At 35.8% G+C, this 19380-nt stretch overlaps 1 protein-coding gene across 1 annotated transcript in view; it reads right to left on the bottom strand.

Annotated features, from left to right (window-relative positions):
- COG5 (component of oligomeric golgi complex 5) overlaps positions 1 to 19380 on the bottom strand; it is a 302966-nt gene that overhangs the window by 84328 nt on the left and 199258 nt on the right. Inside the window, exon 11 of the mRNA XM_029927167.1 lies at positions 15125 to 15206. Coding sequence (XP_029783027.1) covers positions 15125 to 15206 — 82 coding nt within the window. The remainder of the gene's footprint in view (positions 1 to 15124; positions 15207 to 19380) is intronic.

The raw sequence follows: 19380 nt of genomic DNA, 5'->3' as shown, positions 1-19380 counted from the left end.
ATGCAATCTCTATGTACTTTTATTTTGCATTTCTCGATTCATGGAGGACACTGAGCATCTTTTCCAAATAAGAAGTATCTATGTTTTTTTCTTTAGGTTTGTTGGCCTCTTTCTTCTCATTTTAGCAGTTTTTTATATTAGGGATACTAGCTTTTCTTTGATGTAAGTTATGTTTTACAAGTTTGTCATTTATCTTTTTATTTTGCATATGGTTTCTTCCCTGCTGTGCAAAAATTTTAATATAATCAAACTACCAATCTTTTCATAATTGCTTCTGAGTGTTAAATCAGTTTGAAGTTTTCCCTATTCTTAGCTTACTCACTTATGTTTTCTTCCATCCCTTGAGTGGTTTCTATTTCATATTTAATTCTTTGATCCATTTGAATTTACCCCGATAGGTGAGGTAAACTGGGGTGTTTTTTTTTCTCTGAACTCTTTTTTTCACTCTACTCTTCAATTCTGAGCACTTAATCCATTTCTATAACTAGTGAGTCATATTTATCCATTCAACAAACCCTCATGGAGAATTTAATTAAATATCTTAGTCTCATGTTTGTTTTCTTCTTTTACCTCAATGAAAATTGCTTCATATTTTATAACTGATGATATGCTCATTGCAAAGGACCAAATACATAAGGTATAAGGAAAAAAGTAAAAGTTAATTTGATATTCTATGATAATCATCCCAACAGTTTTACACCATCCTTTCATGTTCCTGTTTCTCATACACATATGGTTGTTTGTTTTCTAAAAGTACTTCATATTTGGATCTCATTTAAGTTTTAGTTTTTATGTTCAAATTTCCTATTTCTTAACATGTTTAAATATTAATTTAACACTTTAGGTATCCATTTCAACAGAATGCCAATTATGTAATAAGCACTGTGCTCTGTGAAAGGAATGGAACATGGAACAGAGGTACACAGATAAGCTTTTTCTAGAGCCTGGTGGAAGATACTGACAAGCAAGGAGGTGAGGCATTATAATGCAGGGCGATAAGAAGTAAAATTGGAGACATAAAAGTGCTTTACAGGAGCAGATAGAGAGTGTCATACCATATCTGAGTGAGTATATGGGGAGGGAGACATCAAGGAACACTTCATTTCTAAACTGAGATTGGAAAGATGAATGTGAGTTACCCAGGTGAAGGGAAGGACAGAGACGTGTTTTAGGTATTTGTAAACACTGAGAAGAAAGAGGGTGATTTCCTTCACAAATTAAAGCTCCAGTACAAAGATGAAATATTAGAAAGGGGGAAAAATGAGTGAAGAGAGAAGAAGGGACCAGAAATGTCCTGTTAGGAAAGTATCCTGGGAGTAAAGAGGAAAGAAGAGTGGAGGCAGGCCAGGGTTCCCGATGCGCTAACAGAAGAAGCCATAACCATTTCAATACACTCACGCCTGGCCCAAGCAGAGAACCTAGGCTGGAGAACAAACTAGCAGAGCTTTTACTGGTTCATGGGACTGGAATAAAAATTACGAAACTTAAGGACCCTCAGCCCTAGGGTCTTCTGGAAAATTTACTGCGTTATGCAGTTCAAGGGGACCTGGGGAACTAGGTCTAAAACTTCACAGAGTAAGGTAAAATACCCTTTACATTTGTGGAAACATACCATAGGAAACAAAGACCAGCTGAGGGGGAGAACATGCCACAAACATAGGCACATCTTCCTTCCAGGAAGACATTCTGAAGTTTCATGACATGAAAGGTTAGAGATTTGTCTGGAAACATCCAAGTGACAGTGATAGATCAGACTCAACATTTCAGGGCTGAAAAGACAAAGAGCCTCTAACCTCTCAGTTAAAAGTCTGGGAGAAGCAAACCCAAGAATAAGGAAGAGTTAGGGACAGACTCTTTTTAAAACTGCAACTACCCGAATCCAACCCAATCATAGAATGAACTGAAATGATTAGACTACATATGTACAACTAGACTGCCAAAGGGGGAGAAAAGAAAATAATAAAAATAATTCAGGATATGTAAATAAAATCGTGTGAATCAGTAAAAGAGAATTCTATAGATATGAGCAAAAACTTTGTAAAAGAGCCTATCTACAAGGCCTATAAATATGTGGAAAAATGAATATCGTTATCATTAATTAATAAAGAAACAAAACCACAACATGATTTTACTAAATGACCACTGGAATAGTTAAAGGAAAAAATAAAAACATGAACAGTACAAATGTCAAGGATACAGGGAAAAGTGGAAGCACAGAAGTGCCACCAATGAGAGTTGAATTTGGTACAACATTTGAACTCTTCAGCAGTAACTCTTAAAGCTGACCATATGTAAACTCTATTACATCCTGTATTCGTTGCCATAGCTGCTGCAACAGGTTAACAGAAATTTGGGGGCTTAAAACAACACAAATGTATTATCTTGCAGATCTAGGGGTCAGAAGTACAAATTTGGTCTAAGTCAAAATCAAGTTCTCAACTCTGCTGGGTTCCTTGTGACAGCTCTAAAGTTGTTTTCCCCAAACTTTCCCATCTACCTACACCACCCAGCCTGGGGTCCCCATCATTTGTGTCACTCTGACTTCCGTTTCCATGATCACACCCGTCCTCTGTCTCTCCAACCCCACCCCAACCCTTTCAAGACCTCTGTAAATACACTGAACTCATCTGGATAATCCAGGACGCTCTTTTCATCTCAAGACTCTTAAATCACATCTGCAAAATCCCTTTTGCCATGAAAGGTGAAATATGCAAACCTCTATGAGGCCTATCATTCTATCTACTCCACCTAACTATTTTCCATTCCCAGGTTTACTCCCAATAAAAAAAAAAAATGACAGCATTGTCATAGTAGTATCACTTAAAATAGCTCAAAAATGGGAGACCCATTTGCCCACCAATAATATGGTGGATAAATGTTTCATGATATATTCACAAACTGGAACATTTGACTACATCGAGAATAACCTGAAGTTGCATCCAATAACATAGAGGACCGTCAGAAACATGCTGAGCAAGAGATATCAGAAATCAAACATTAGAGTACAAACTGGCTATTTTTATCTGTATAAAGTAATGATTATTTTAAAAATCTATATCATTAGAGATGAATAAATACTGTTAGGAGAAGGGCAGGCAAAAACTAGGAGACCTGGAGGGGAGCTTCTGGTTAGGTAATACCCTGTTTCTTGATCTTGATGCTGTTCTTGATTTGGTTACATAGCTATATTAAGATTCAAAAAATTCAATTAGGTGTATAATTATGATACTCATACTCTATGTTGTATGATAGTGATTTTTTAAAAGAATAACAGGAGCCAATGAATAAATTTTAATTTTTAAATTTATTTTTTTAGTTTTACTGAGATGTAACTGACTTATAACACTGTGTTCAAGGTATCCAATATAATGATTTGATATATATACCAATAAAATATTTTTATTAGAGAATTACATAATCAAATTTGTCCTGGCAAAGAAAGTCTCCAAAAACTTACTTGATGGCTAAGACTCACCTTTTCTCCAGGCTATATAAACTTTTAGGACGTCTGTAGAAGACTCCTCTTAAGTTCTCAGCAATGAGCTATTCCACTTTTTGGGCAAGCTCCAAGTTTTCATCTTTATGTACTAAACACATTAGGATATTCCCTGGTATTATCAGCTCATTAAAATTCTACAGTGAAAGCAGGCTTCAGTTATAGGGCTCAAAATTCTACAAGGTACTTTACGTGAGGGTTTGAGATATATTTCCCCAGTTTATATATTTAAGTTGCACATTAACTTTTAAGAATCTATCACAACAGAAGTCACATTTAATATAAACATCGTTCTAATATTTGAAAAAATCTACAAAAGAAAATACTCACACAGGTTGCTTATACCATTTCTTTTTTTTAAATCATCCTCCTTCCACTTACTCCATTCAATAAACATACTTCTTGTGTGTGTGTGTGTGTGTGTGTGTGTGTGTGTGTGTGTGTGTTCTTTTATAGTTTATTGACAAGTCGGTAACACTCAGTGCTCTTCCCGACAAGTGCCGTCCTCCATGCCCATCACTCCCCTTCCCCACTACCCCTCCCCCATCAGTCCTGTTTGTTCTCAGTATTCAGGAATTTCTCATGGTTTACCTCGCTCCCTCTCCCCAACTATTTTCCCCCTTCCCCTTCCCCCCTGGTCCACTGTTAAGTTTCTCCTATTCCACTTAAGAGTGAAAACATATGGCATCTGTCCTTCTCTGCCTGACTTACTTCACTTAGCATAACACACTCGAGTTCCATCCATGTTGCTACAAATGGCCAGATTTGATTCTTTCTTAGTGCCAAGTAGTATTCCATTGTACAGATAAACCACATCTTCTTGATCCATTTGTCAGTTGATGGACATTTAGGCGGTTTCCATGACTTGGCTATTGTTTAAAGTGCTGCTATGAACATTGGGGTACATGTGCCCCTATGCATCAGCACTTCTGTATCCCATGGGTAAATCCCTAGCAGTGCTATTGCTGGGTCATAGGAGAGTTCTATTGCTAATTTTTTGAGGAACCTCCACACTGTTTTCCAGAGCGGCCGCACAAGTTTACATTCCCACCAACAGTGTAGGAGGGTGCCCATTTCTCCACATCCTCGCCAGCATCTATAGTCTCCTGATTTGTTCATTTTAGCCACTATGACCAGCACAAGGTAGTATCTCAGTGTGGTTTTGATTTGTATTCCCCTGATGATGAGTGATGCTGACCATCGTTTCATGTGTCTGTTGGCCATCTGGATGTCCTCTTTGGAGAAGTGTCTGTTCATGTCTTCTGCCCATTTCTTCACTGGGTTATTTGTTTTTTGGGTGTGGAGTTTGGTGAGTTCCTTATAGATTTTGGATAGTAGCCCTTTATCCAATATGTCATGTGCAACTATCTGTTCCCATTCCATTGGTTGCCTATTATTTTTATTGACTGTTTCCCTTACCATCCTGAAGCTTTTTATCTTGATGAGGTCCCAATAGTTCATTTTTGCTCTAGACTGCCTTGCCTTTGGGAATGTGTCAACTAAGAAATTGCTATGGTTGAGGTCAAAGAGGTTGTTTACTGCTTTCTCCTCTACAGTTTTGATAGCTTCCTGTCTCACATTGAGGTCCTTCAGTCATGTTGAGTTCATTTTTGTGTATGGTGAAAGAAGGTGGTCTAGTTTCATTCTTCTGCATATTGCTGTCCAGCTCTCCCAGCACCATCTGTTAAGGAGGCTGTCTTTTTTCCATTGGATACTCTTCCCTGTTTTGTCAAGGATTAATTGGCCATACATTTGTGGGTCCAATTCTGAGTTCTCTATTCTATTCTACTAGTCTACATGTCTGTTTTTGTGCCAATACCATACTGTCTGGGTGATGACAGTTTGTAGTAGAGGCTAAAGTCTGGGAATGTGATGCCTCCTGTTTTGGTTTTCTTCTTCAATATTACTTTGGCTATTTGAGGTCTTTTGTGGTTCCATACAAATTTTAGGATAGCTTGTTCTAGCTCTGAGAAGAATGCTGATGCAATTTTGATTATGACTGCAATGAATATGTAGATTGCTTTGGGTAGTAATGACCTTTTAACAATATTTGTTCTTCTGACCCATGAGCATGGAATGTTTTTCCAATTCTTTGTGTCTTCTTCAATTTCCTTCATAAGTTTTCTATAGTTTTCATCATATAGATCTTTTATATCTTTGGTTAGGTTTATTCCTAGGTATTTTATGGTTTTCTGTGCAATTGTGAATGGGATCAGTTTCTTGATTTCTCTAGCTTCATTACTGGTGTATAAAAATGCAACTGATTTCTGTACATTGATTTTGTACTGTGACTTTGCTAATTCATGGATCAGTTCTAGTAGTAGAGAAAGAGAAATTGAATACTGACCAGGCATAGAGACTAAAAGGCTTAATTCAGAGAGAGAAAAAGGAGAATATGGTAGGAGGCGAGGAGGAAGAAACGAAGATAATGTTACCCAGAGAAACAATATGGTCTGATTATTCCAGAGAGAGAAAAAAGAAGGTAATGACGGAGGTGAAGAATATGCATCAAGAGAATAGGTTAAATGTGACTGTTTAAGCAAACCAATAACCAGAGTGCCCAGTCCAGTGAGGGGGAGAGATAAGAATGAGATAGGCGAATATATATCTGAATAGCAAAACTTGATCTTGAGTTAATCACGGCAATGCATCAATGTTGGTCTTGCCCCGGGCTCTGGTTTAAAAAAAAAAAAAAAAAAAAGCTCTCCAGGGTGATGGGTATGCTTTGGTGTAGGCAGGTCTTGCATCCACTGAGGGTCCACAGGCTGCTCCCTAAGGCCCCGCCTTGGTGGTTGCGGGGAGAAAAATGGCGGCGCCCCTGTCCCTTCTCCAACCAAGTGTTGCAAATCACTCTTTTGGGTCTGATCTCCTTGCACCACTGGCGTAGCCAAAGTGGGCCACGTTCTATGTCCCAAGCCCCACCTCCTTTCCAGATCTTAGTCAGTGAGCTTTAATGATAGTGCCTGAAATGTAATCCCATAGACCAGGCAGCTTCCTAGCTGGGGATCAAGTCAGGGGGCTGGGGGAGCAGTTCCTCCTGGTGCCGACTGGGACTGGGGCACCCAGTCCAAACAAAGCAGCAGTTAGAGATAGGATCTCTCTCTGAATGCCCTGCAGTTAGAGATAGGATGATAGGATCCCTCTTCGTCCTGGCCTGAGTTTTTTTCTTCTCCAGGGACAGTTCTATGAGCAGTTTCAGCTGCTCTTTCTCTTTCCCTGGTCTCTCTGATGAGGGGACTCCCTCCCCTCCAGTGCCTCTGGGTCCCAGCCCATATTTATCTTCCCCAGTTCTCAGTAATGTACCTATGAGGCTGTCTTCTTAGTGGACTCTGTCTCTTTTCCTCCCAGACTCTTGCAGTTCAGTGTCCTTTGGCTTTGGTCCTTCTTTATTTGAGAGATGTGGGCACAAAATATAGAGCTCCCTATTTCTCCACTATCTTGCCTCTGGGCCAGGAATAATCTGCTTATTCCCCTATTTCTCAGGACAACTAGACACCTGATTTATCACTATATTTTTAAAAAGGTGAAGAAAGTGAATTTTAGCATACATTTCAAGTGTTCAAGCTTTCTAAATCTTAGAACATACATATTTCCTCCGTGTAACTCTTACTCACACTTTGTTTTCCAAAGCACTATGGATACATACCATGTAGGTCTCTCAACTATATGAATCATCTCCTTGAGTTGTTAAGAGTTTTGAGACAGTAATACTGCACAAAGGGTTTAAACATTTTTTTTAAGATTCACTTGCCAGAATATTTCAAACATATTTCAAAAAGTGGTTTTTGTTAAGTTCTTAAGCTTTTATAAGAGAACAGTGGCATTTATTCTCCCCTGATTCCTTCCTCTTTTCCTGTCTTCCTTCTAGTCAACAAACATTTATTGAAGTCCTACTGTGTGCCAGATCCTTTTTTGGTCATTGAAAATACTGCCATGATCAAAACAGTACTTTGTGTCTTATAGAGATTACATTCTAATGGGAGGAAGGGCATCCAGACATGATAAATAACATGTGTATATTCGCAAGGGATAAGAGCTATGAAGAAAAATAAAGGGAGATGAGGAATTATGGGAAAATCATCAGATAACAAAGAAGAATTATGTTTTAATTTCAAAGAGTTTAAAATGGTAATGTTTGCTTGTTCCTGCTGAGACTTAAAGAATAAAAAAGTATCACAACCCAACAGGGTGGTGGACAACTATTACCTAGAAACTACAACACAAAAGTAAACACACATAAAGTTTAGAAGTCATTTTGGAAATAACTTTCACCCATAGATAATTAACGCAACAGATTTTCTACAGAAGCTATTTTGAATTTTCAAGATGACACGTTCAGGCCCCTTTCCTTTTCAATAAAGTGAATTCACTGTCTTGGATTCTATTTTATTGTACCTAGTAGAAATTCTTTTTACTAAGCATGAACAACATTTATAAATCAGAAAGAACATGTTCCTGCCTAGGAAAATTTCCCTTTAGATATTTTCTGCCAAAATATTACTTACTTAGACAATCTGTTACATTGTATATAAGCTTCAATTCTGCATATGGTTGCATTCCTTAATACTGCCTGTAATGTTAAGAAGTCCTACAGTACACTTCAGGGACTGTATGTGCTATTTAAATGGAAGGTGCTTTACAAACAACTTTGGAGTTCTCCCAAAGGAAGTTATTAAAGTCATCACACTAGCAGAAGTAATAAACTATACTGAATGTGAAATATTAATGGAATTTTCTGCCTAAAAATATTATATTTCCTTTCAGTAGCTCCTTTGACGGCACAAGCTAGGTGGTCCCATAACATAAGAACTGAAAAACATCTCCTGGGTTTGATAATTAAGAGAGTAGGTCATTGCTTACTTTAGTGAGAACAATTTCAATAGAATGGTGAAGGACAGCTAGAGCACACCTCATTGAGAAGTCAACGGTATGAAAATGAAGACAAAACAATGCCAACTACTCTTTTGAGAAGTCTGAATAAAAAGAGGAGAGATGAAACAGTAACTAAAGAGGAACTCTACTTTTGTTTTCATTTATACTAAATTAGAGCAACTTAGATAGGTTTCCCATCTGAGGGGCAGAAATCAAAAGAGGAGAAATGGAAGACAGAACAAAGACACGTATGAATTGTGGTGCTGAGAGGAAGCAAACAGAGCAGGCAGGCAGCCATCAGTAAATAGGGCAGTTTCCTCACACTCAGAGACCCCCCCCAGGGAGAAAGTAAGGTTTTTCTTTGGAGAGAAGGTACAGGCTATTGAAAGAGTTTCCTAATGACATGAGAGATTTTGATGACCCAGGAGAGAAGGCCAGTCACTGAGAGGGAGCAGTATGGGAAAAAAGAGAACATGTAAAGAACACCAGGGGCTTGTAATGCTTAGTTAAGGGCAATAAGAAAGCAGATGACCAAAGAGAAGTACGTGACAGTACCATCAAACACACACATAACATATAATATTATGAAATGTGCTTTTAATCACTGCTCTTAAAACGAGATGAGGTACTTCTACTTCTGGTCAAGGTGGAGTAACAGGGACCAAAATTAACTTCCTATCTGAAACCACGAAAAAAACCCAATAGACAAAATATATGAAACAGTGGTTTTTAAAACACCATGCATTAAAAGACATCATGCATTAAAAGACAGCGATCCTTGAGAGACAGGAAATAAGAGGTGAAGTCTATGACCACTCCAGTGTCACTGGGGACTGGCTAACAAGCAGCAGCAACTCAGTTCTGTAGCCCTGCTCACAGGTGCTGCTTGCCACAAAAAGCTAAGGCCAAATGCCAGAAGCCACAGGCTCCAAACAAGCCCTCAAGACCAGCTTTCAACTGGTCTGATCCAGTTCACACACTGCGCTAATGCTCCAGATGACCTCAGGATCATTATCCCAGAACTGTAAAAACAAAAACCACACCTACCAGCCCATCTCAGATCCAACTCTGTCCATTTAGAGGAAGAAAAGAGGTGGTACTCTTGATCCCGAAGCCTCCTCCTCACCTTTCCTGGAAAAACCCCTTTGTCAACTTCTCTACCAGCCCCTTAATTACCCTGACCCCATAAAACCCTGACCAAGAAACCTAACTGGGGAGAAGGTGCCTGTAGAGCAGGAGCTCCCCTTCTCCAGTCTCTGGCCACTGAATAAATCATGTACTTGCTATCAAATACTATTTTGTTATTTGGCTATTTGGCAAAAGGTACTGAGTAGGGAAAGGACCTATCACTTTGGTAACAACAACTTATTTCCTACCACGGGCTTCTAGGCTATGACACTGGAAAGGGAAAGAGACTCCTCTACCCCTGCTGTCCCCAAGACCAGGAAAACTGAAGCAACTCGAGTTCATGGGACAGAATACCAGAGAGAAGAGAGGTGCACAAAAAGATTGCAGAGATTTGAAAATGGTCCACTCTGAGTACTCAGCAAAACACTACTCAGCATATGTGTGTGAGAAAAGTTCCCGAGTCTGAGGGAAGAAACTGTGCAGGATTAGAGAGACTATACCTGTTACTTACACAAGATTGGAAGAGTGCATCTTCTTTTTTTTAATGTTTTATTCATTTTTGAGAGAGAGAGATCGTAAGTGGGAGAAGGGCAGAGAGAGAGAGAGAGAGAGAGAGAGAGACAGAGAGAGAGAGAGAGAGAGACAGAGAGAGAGACACAGAATCAGAAGAGGCTCCAGGCTCCAAACTGTCAGTACAGAGCCCGACATGGGGCTCGAACTCATGAGCTGTGAGATCATGACCTGAGCCGAAGTTGGACACTTAACCAACTGAGCCACCCAGGTGCCCCGAGTGCCTATTCTTAACAGCCAGGCTGGAAAACCTTGTAATTCAGAGTATTAGGTAGAGTACCAAGGAAAGTATTACCTCAGTAGTGGAATATAATTAGCTCTACACTAAAAACTGCTCAGGTTTTTCTAATACATCTTAAAAGCAAGACTCAAAAAAACAAAATTGTTTCTAAGTAACTTGACAGTATCTAAGAGCAAGAATATTTAAGGAAGACAAAGGTAGCCAGTACCAAACAATGTAAAATTCATATCTGATATGCAGTCAAAAATTTTGTAATGTGCAGAAACGGAGGAGAAAACTATCCACAAGAAAATTCAATCAGATGCAGAGGTGACAGAGATGACTGAATTACCAGACAAGAACATCTCCTTTGTAGCTCAACTACAACTCTTAATATCTATGTGATTTGTTGGAATAAAGTTTTCCTCATACAATTTCTACCAAAAATGTGCTTTATCAACCAATAATGAACAATACTGTAAGGTACAACTGGTTGAAGGTTTGAAATCTCTGAAGTATGTTACAAGCTATTTTCCTTAATAAATTCCAGTCACTGAGAGAATATTCAAAATAGAAAATGAATTTATGCACTACAGAAAAAAGAAAAATACTGACTAAGCAACTCTACAATATCAAAACATTTTTAAGTGACAAAGTCCATTTTTAATAAATGCTTTAAAAAACATACCTTGCAACAGCTTTTTACATTTGTTTTCTTTTATTCTACTTAAAAAACTAAGTTTTAATGAATTTTCTAATTATGGCTACCTATTTTGTAGGTAAATTTACATCTTTGCATTTTCTTACTGCTATGTTAGAAAACGTATTCCATTAAGCATAACTGACTTATATTGTGAAAAGTTAAATATTAAAGGAAACTTCCTGGTGATAATTATTTTTATGATAACCCCACTTTCATACATGGTATGAGAAACTACTGAAAGGCTGTATGTACATAATAATACATCTGAATATTGAAAAAAACTACCTCCTAAAATAATTCATAAATTTTAAAATTCAAACAAACATGTCAACCTCAACATACTCATTTAGTGGAAAAACTTAATTATTGAATCAAAATTATAGGTATATCGATCCTTCTTCACTACTCTTAATTTTTCTGTGTTTGGAAAGAAAGAGACATGCAGCTAAAATACTGCTTATGGAGAAATATGCAGCATAAACACTTAAATTAGGAAAGGAAGGTTTGAGTCAATAATCTAAACTTACCCTTAATAAACAATAAAATGAGCAAGTCAAATCCAAAGCAAATATAAATAATAAACATAATAGCAGAAATCAGTGAAAGTGAAAACAGAAAACAGAGAAAAGTCAATGAACCCAAATGTTGGTTTCTGAGAAGATAAATAAAATGAATAAACCACTGGTTGTAATCATTAGGAAAAAAAGAAACTAATGATATCAGGAATGAGGTATAGAACATCACATCAGATTCCATACACATTCAAAGGGTAATAAAGAAGCATTATATGCTACTTTATACCAAGAAACTAGAAAACTTCAATGAACTGGAAAAGTTCTTTCAAAAGACATAATAAACTACCAAAGCTTACCCAAGAAGAAATACATGGAACAATCCCTTATCTAAGAAAGAAGCTGAATTTGTACCTAAAACCTTCCGACAAAGAAAATTCCAGGCCTGGGTGACTTCCTTGGTGAATTCTATCAAACATTTAAAGAAGAAATAATGCCAATTTTACATAAACTGCTTGAGAAAACTCAAGAGGATGAAATGCTTTTTAACTTATTCTCAGAGTTACCCTGATACACACACTAGAAAGACATTAAGAAAACTAAGGATCAATATTAAACACACCCAAAAACTTTCTATATCCTAATTACAGAAAATGTATTTCTATATCCTAACAATGAACAGTTAAAAATAAACTTTTAAGAACACCATTTACAATAGCATCAAAATATATGAAATAGTAATAAGTTTAAGAAAAGATTTGCTAGACCTGCATACTAAAAACTTATAGAATTGATAAGAGAAAATACAAAAAAACCTAGATCAATAGGAAGATATAGCACACTCATGGATCAAAACACTAAATATTGTTAAGATGTGAATTCATCACAAATTGATCTGTAGACTCATCATGTAATCCTAATCAAAATCTCAGGAAACACTTTTATAGGAACAACAGCTTGATTCTGAAATATGTATCAAAATGCAAAGGGCCTAGAATAACAAAAATTATTTTGATAAATTAGATAAAGTAGAAGAATTTACACAACATGCAAAAAAAATTAAAGATGGAAAAAACAGGCTCCGGAAATTGTCTTCCACATAAATAACCACATGATTTTTCTGCAACAGTGCCAGATCAGTCAGTAGGCAGACTATGATCTTTTCGATCTATATTCAAAGAAATACCCTTGACCCTTATCTCATACCATATGCAAAAGTTAACTTCAAAAGAACTTAGTAAAACTTCTAGACTAAAACATAGTTGGAAATACTTCTGGTCTTGGGTTAGACAAAGATTTCTTAGGTTAAAAAATGGAAATTATAAAAGAAAAATGGGTAAGTTTGATTTTATCAAATTAACTTTTATCATGTGGAAGACACTGTTAAGAAAATGAAAAGAGAGGGGTGCCTGGGTGGCTCAGTCAGCTGGGCGTCTGGCTTTGGCTCAGGTCATGATCTCACGGTTCATGGGTTCAAGCCCCTCGTCGGGCTCTGTGCTGACAGCTAGCTCAGAGCGTGGAGGCTGCTTCAGATTCTGTATCTCCCTCTCTTTCTGACCCTCCCCTATTCACGCTGTCTGTCTCTCAAATATAAAAAAAAAATTTTTTTAACATTAAAAAAAAAAAAAGAAGATGAAAAGAGAAACCACAGACACAGAAAATGTATTTGCAAAACATACATATCTGAGAAAGGACTTGGGACCTATAATAAAGATCTCTTAAGACTCAATAATAAGAGAACAAGCAATAACTAAAAAAATAAAAATCCAATGATTTTTTTAAAAGCCAATAATTTTGACAAACACGTGAAAGAAGATATACAGACACCTAATGAGCATGTGAAAATATGGTCATCAAGTCTTTAATCTAATGGAAGTAAATACCCCACTATGCATTCACAAGGATGGCCAACATTAAAATAACTGACAATATCATGGACTGATAAGGATATAGAGCAACTGGAATTACCAAATATTGTTGATGGGAATGTAAAATGGTGTATCCATCTTGGAAAATAGTTTAGCAGTTGCTTACAAAGTTAAACATACACTTATAAAATCATCAGGCAATTCCATTCATGTATTTCCCCAAGAATGAAGACGTATGTCTTCAAAACACTTCTATGTAAACAATAGCAGTAGCTTGATTCATAATAACCTGAAACTGCAACAACCTAGTTGTCTCCCAATGGAGAATGGATAAACAAATTGTTCTATAACATATATAATGTAATACTAATCAGCAATAAAAGGGGACTACTGATACATGCAGCAACATGGATGAATCTTATAATAATTATGCTGATATGAAAGAATATGATGTATGATACTAGTTTTACAAAAGTCTAGAGAAAACTTACTTTTACTGACAGACAGCTGATCATTAGTTGCCAGGAGCCAAGGGTGGGAGTAGGTGATTATAAAGTAGATGTGGGAAATTTGGGGGGTGATGGAAATGTTCTGTATCTTAATTGTGGTGGTAGATGAAAGGATAAAAATGATTGTCAAAATGCATAGAATTTTCTTGTAATTGGTGACTTTTACTGTATATAAATTATATCTCAAAAAAGTTGACCAACATAGATACCTAACACAGGGAGACGCACAACATTCTCTGAATAGTGTCATTTGTAGAAGTAAATGGAGGAATTGGTCCTAAGTAAACCCTTCGTTTAAGTTCTATTTGGGCACACCTGAATGAAGACCTTCCCTGTGGTGACTGCTTTGCTACATACATCCTTAGAAACAGAGGTAGGGAAGCAGGTGGTATGGTTTATTCAACTCTGGCTTGCCAGTGACTGACTAATGATAACGTCTACTAGGTACTTTCATAACATTGTAAATAAAAACTTACACAGAGACTCCCAACACCCTTTTTACATTCAGTGATTAGGCAGTGCCATTATTTCATGATCAAAAACCCAAGTAAACAAATTTTGAGGATCATGTTTGAAAAAGTGACTTTTAATTCATGATGAAGGTATTTTGTCTGTTCTCTCATCAAATCCTCAGTTTAATCAGAAAATAACTATGAAGTCTTACCATTCTGGTATCTTTTAGTTAGAAAATAATTCTAAATGTAGCAACTAAATTCTTCAACATTAATTGCTTTATACCCTTTACAAAGAAAAACTTCAGAGTTCTATGTTTGAATTATGGAGAATTCACTCATTCTTATGGAGAATTTTATTCCACATACTAATTATAAAAAATATTAAAAATTAACATTGCTTATAAAACTGAATATATGGCTAGCACAAGAAATGACAGTTAGCCAATGAGTTTTACAAAGATGTATTTGGGGGCACCTGAGTGGCTCAGTTGGTTAAGTGTGTGACATCAGCTCAGGTCATGATCTCACAGTTTGTGGGTTTGAGCCCCACATTGGGCTCGGTTCTGACAGCTCAGAGCCTGGAGCCTGCTTCTGATCCCATCTCTCCCTCTCTCTCTCTCTGCCTACCCCCCCACTTGCAGTCTGCCTCGCTCTCTCTCTCTCAAAAATAAACATTAAAAACTAAAAAATAAAAAGATGTATTTTATAAACCAATAAAGCAAAACTTCTTGACATTAAATTTTAAAGTAAAAAATGTTGAAGTGAAATTGTAAAATAAATAGCATACTTACAATCAGTTGCCATGCGAAACTGAGAAGAAAGCGCTTGAGTAACTGAATTCCAAAAAGTGTACAAAATTTCAGATTCTCCATCCTGTGACCCAAAAAGAGGGATGTGTTCATTAATTATTAAAAACTGTAATGGATAAGAAGATATGACATTAAATATTAATTTCAAATGTATTTATTTTATATTCCAAATGTATTTAAATGAAAATTTCTAAACCGTCTATCAAACAATGACATTATTAAGTAACTAAATAGGAACATATGTATGACTCCAATCATGTCTCATGTTCAAGTAGTCAGTCATCATCCTTCTCGGCTTACTAGCTATATGAGCCTGAACAAGTTTCATCATTCTGAGCTTCCCTCCATCTGTAAAATGGTGATGCCAACACTATATATGTTTCATTGTAGTATTGTTGTAAGGATTAAAAAAGTTTGCAAAAGTAAAGTGTTGAGACAGTCCCTGACATATAATAAGCCCTCGGTGAATTTAGTTATTTATTATTACAATTATTATTACCATTTTCCTTACACACATAGAAGATGACTGTGTGACCACGACAAAATGAGGAACAAAAGCAAGCTGAAATGACCCCAGAAAATAATTCACCAAGTATAAGAGAGAACTGCCTCAAGTAGAGATAGATAGTTAAAAAAAAACTTGTTTAAGTCACAGTAATTATTATTACTCAGCACAATACTTCACTCAATTTTGAACAAATGTTTTAGAAAGTAATTACTAAAAAGAAAAGAAAAACATTAGTTCAGGTATAATTTGTTAAAATAAGACAAAGTACTTTAATAAAATAAAATCACCCTTTTAGAAATTTTACCAAATACTTTTAAGGTATTTCTATAGGTGTGGTGTATGATATCAAGTAGCCAATATTCTAATTTTGAAGTACAAAAGTGTCAATTCATATGATTAGCCCTAATAAAAAAATGAAATATGCTTAATATTCAAATATGTTCTACAAAATGAGAAAACTCTAATTCTGTTTTAGTTTTGTACTTACAACAAATGAACTTTCAGTTTGCAAGGTTATAAAAAAAAAAAAGACCAAATGAAAAGTACCGATTTCTCACTTTTATACCTACATATATTTCTGTGTTCAATACTGGTTCCTTTTTTAACCTGAATTTGCTTTGAATTCAACTGAGTACTGTATATCATAAAAAAAGCAAATCAAGCGGCATCTGGATGGCTCAGTCAGTGAAGCATCTGACTTTGGCTTGGGTTATGATCTCACAGTTCGTGGGTTCAAGCCCCGCACTGGGTTCTGTGCTGACAGTTCAGAGCCTGGAGCCTGTTGCAGATTCTGTGTCTCTCTCTCTCTCTCTCTCTCTCTCTCGCTCTTTCTCTCTCGCTCTCGCTCTCTCTCTCCCCCCCTCCTCTGCTCGTGCTCTGTCTCTCTCTGTCTCAAAAATAAATAAACTATATTTTAAAACAGCAAATCAAATAATTGTTCATTTCTTATGTAATGATCAGAAATAGTTTCAGATTTCCAAGACTTTATGTAATATACTATATAATACATGTAAAGTATACCATGCACCTTAAAGTTTTTATATTAAAAAACTTTTATAATACCACACCATTAACAAAATGAAGGACAAAAGCATGTAATTATCTCAACTATTGTACACTTCAGCATTGGACAAAATTTAATACCCTTTCATGATAAAAATCACTCAACAATCTAGGAACAGGAAATTACCTCAACATAATAAAGGACATATATGAAAAGCCCATACAGAATAGCAAAATGGTGAAAAACTGAAAGTTTTTCGTCTAGATTAAGAAAACCTGATAACTATAGATCTACTTCTACACACTCATATGTACCATTAGGAAAGAAAATTTAGGTCAGTCTCACTTAAGAATACAAGTACCAAATTCTCAGATATGAAAGCAAACTGATTTCAAGAGGATATTAAAACAATTATTTGAATTATTTAAATAAGTTGATTTATGTCTGCAATGTATCATTTAATATTAGGAAAAATATTAATAGCTCAATGTCTCCAATAAGGAAATCTACAGAATAATTTAGCTAAGTGAATTCAAGGCAATTAATACCCTTTAATTTAATAAAATACTTAATACCCAGTCCTCATATTTTTTAAAAATTCATAGAAAAGAATGCATAAAATTGTGGTAAAAACACAAATTTACTGTTAAGTGTAAGTGTACAGCAGTATTAACTGCATCTAGAACTTTTCCATCCGGCAAAACTGAAATGCTATACTGGCTGAATTCTCCTTTCCCTCCCCCTGCCCCCACCCGCAACCAACTATCTACTTCATTTTCTAAGCATGTAACTACTTCAGTATACCTCATATTAAGAGGAATCGTAGGTCTTTTTTGACTGGTTTATTTCATTTACATAATGTCTTCAAGTTTTATCCATGTTGTAGCATGTGACAGGACTTCCTTCTTTTTTAAGGCTGAATAATATTCGTGTGTGTCTGTGTATGTCTGTGATTTTCTTTATTCATCTGTGGATGGGCACTAGGATTGCTTCTATCACTTGGCTCTTATTACGAATAAGGCTGCAATGAACATAGGCGAGCAGATACCTCTTCGAGATCCTGTTTTCAGTTCTTTTGGATATACATCTTCAGAAGTCAGATTGCTAGATCATATGGTAATTCTATTTTTAAATTTCTGAGGAACTTCTCTTATTTTTCTCAGCAGCAGTACCATTTTACATTTCCATCAATGGTGCACAGGGGTTCCAATTTCTCCACATCCTCACTAATATTTATTGTTTTCTGATGAGTGCAACATGATATCTCGTTATTCTGGTTTGCATTTCCTGATGATTAGTGATGCCGAGCATCTTTTCATGTGCTTGTTGGCTATTTGTGTGCAATATTTGGAGAATGTTCAAGTCCTTTGCACATTTTTAAATAGTTTTGTTGTTGTGGAGTTGTGGGAATTCTTTTCATATTTTGGACATCAATTCCTTATCTGATATATGGCTTACAAGTATTTTCTCCTATTCTGTATGTTGCATTTTCATTCTGTTGTTTCCTTTGTCACGCAAATTTTGAAGTGTGATGTAGTCCCACTGGTCTATTTTTGCTTTTGTTGCCTGTGATTTGGTGTCTTTTGCCTGAAATCATTGCCAAATCCAATTTCATGTGGCTTTCCTTCTATGTTTTCTTTAAGGAGTTTTATAATTTTAGGTTTTACATTTGGTGCTTTAATTCATTTTAAATTAATTTTGTATATTGTCAAAGGTAAAAGTCCCATTTTTTTCTTTTGCACATGGATATCCAGTTTTTCTCAGCATGGTTTGTTGAAGAGAAAACAGAAAATTTGTGGGACCCTCTTATTCTATATATCATTGTGTTTTATTTTACCTTAAGTTAATACCATCATTATTACTTTTATAAACAACTGTTTCTCACTCGATTTGGCTTTTATTCTATGCTCTTAGCTTTTGATGTGACTCTTATAAATAACATTCATTTTATTTTTAACTACAATTTTTGTCTTTTAATAAGAAAATACAAACCAAATATGTTTACCTAATAGGTTGTTCTTGCTTTTATCACTTCATTTTACACTTTTTTCATATTTCCTTTTTTTTTCTATGTTTGTTCTGTGGATAATTTTTGCTTGCTTTTATCTCCCCTAGAAGATTTTTCTTATATTTCTTTCGGATGTGTCATTATTGCTATAATTAACTATAATTTCTTTTGAAGTAAATCATCATAGAATTACTGAAACAGATTTCTAGAAAGAGCAGAACATTTTCCAGGCTTTAGAGAATTGCTAAAATAAACAAGAAAATTCTAATTCCTTGACACACTGTTTTGAAAGAAAATATTGAACCCCAAATAATCTGGTTACTTCTTCCTTCGTAGTGACAAGTCACTCGAAATTTGAAATCTATGAAGTATATACTTTTAACTTAACCAGAGCACCCAGACAAAGTGTCTATACTCTAGAATGTATATAAACCTTGGCTAAGAAGTTATCATTTTCTGAATGTGCATAATGTAGCCAACAGGAACTGCGGGATGTTATCTCATTTAAACCTTTTAACAGCCATCGAAATGTAAACTCCAGGACCACAGAGAAACCATTTGTGTCTGTTATACCATTCCAATTTCAGCACTGAGAATGTGACCCAGACATAAAAGACACAAAATAAATATTTACTGAAAGAGTGGCATTGAAATTTATTGAAAATCTCATAAGAAAGCTATCTATCTTAGTCTATTTTAGAGAGTAAACAAAAGCTCAA

Source organism: Suricata suricatta, chromosome 2, assembly GCF_006229205.1.
Source record: "Suricata suricatta isolate VVHF042 chromosome 2, meerkat_22Aug2017_6uvM2_HiC, whole genome shotgun sequence".
Classification (NCBI taxonomy): domain Eukaryota; kingdom Metazoa; phylum Chordata; class Mammalia; order Carnivora; family Herpestidae; genus Suricata; species Suricata suricatta.
This window is presented reverse-complemented; position numbering and strand designations above follow the sequence as displayed.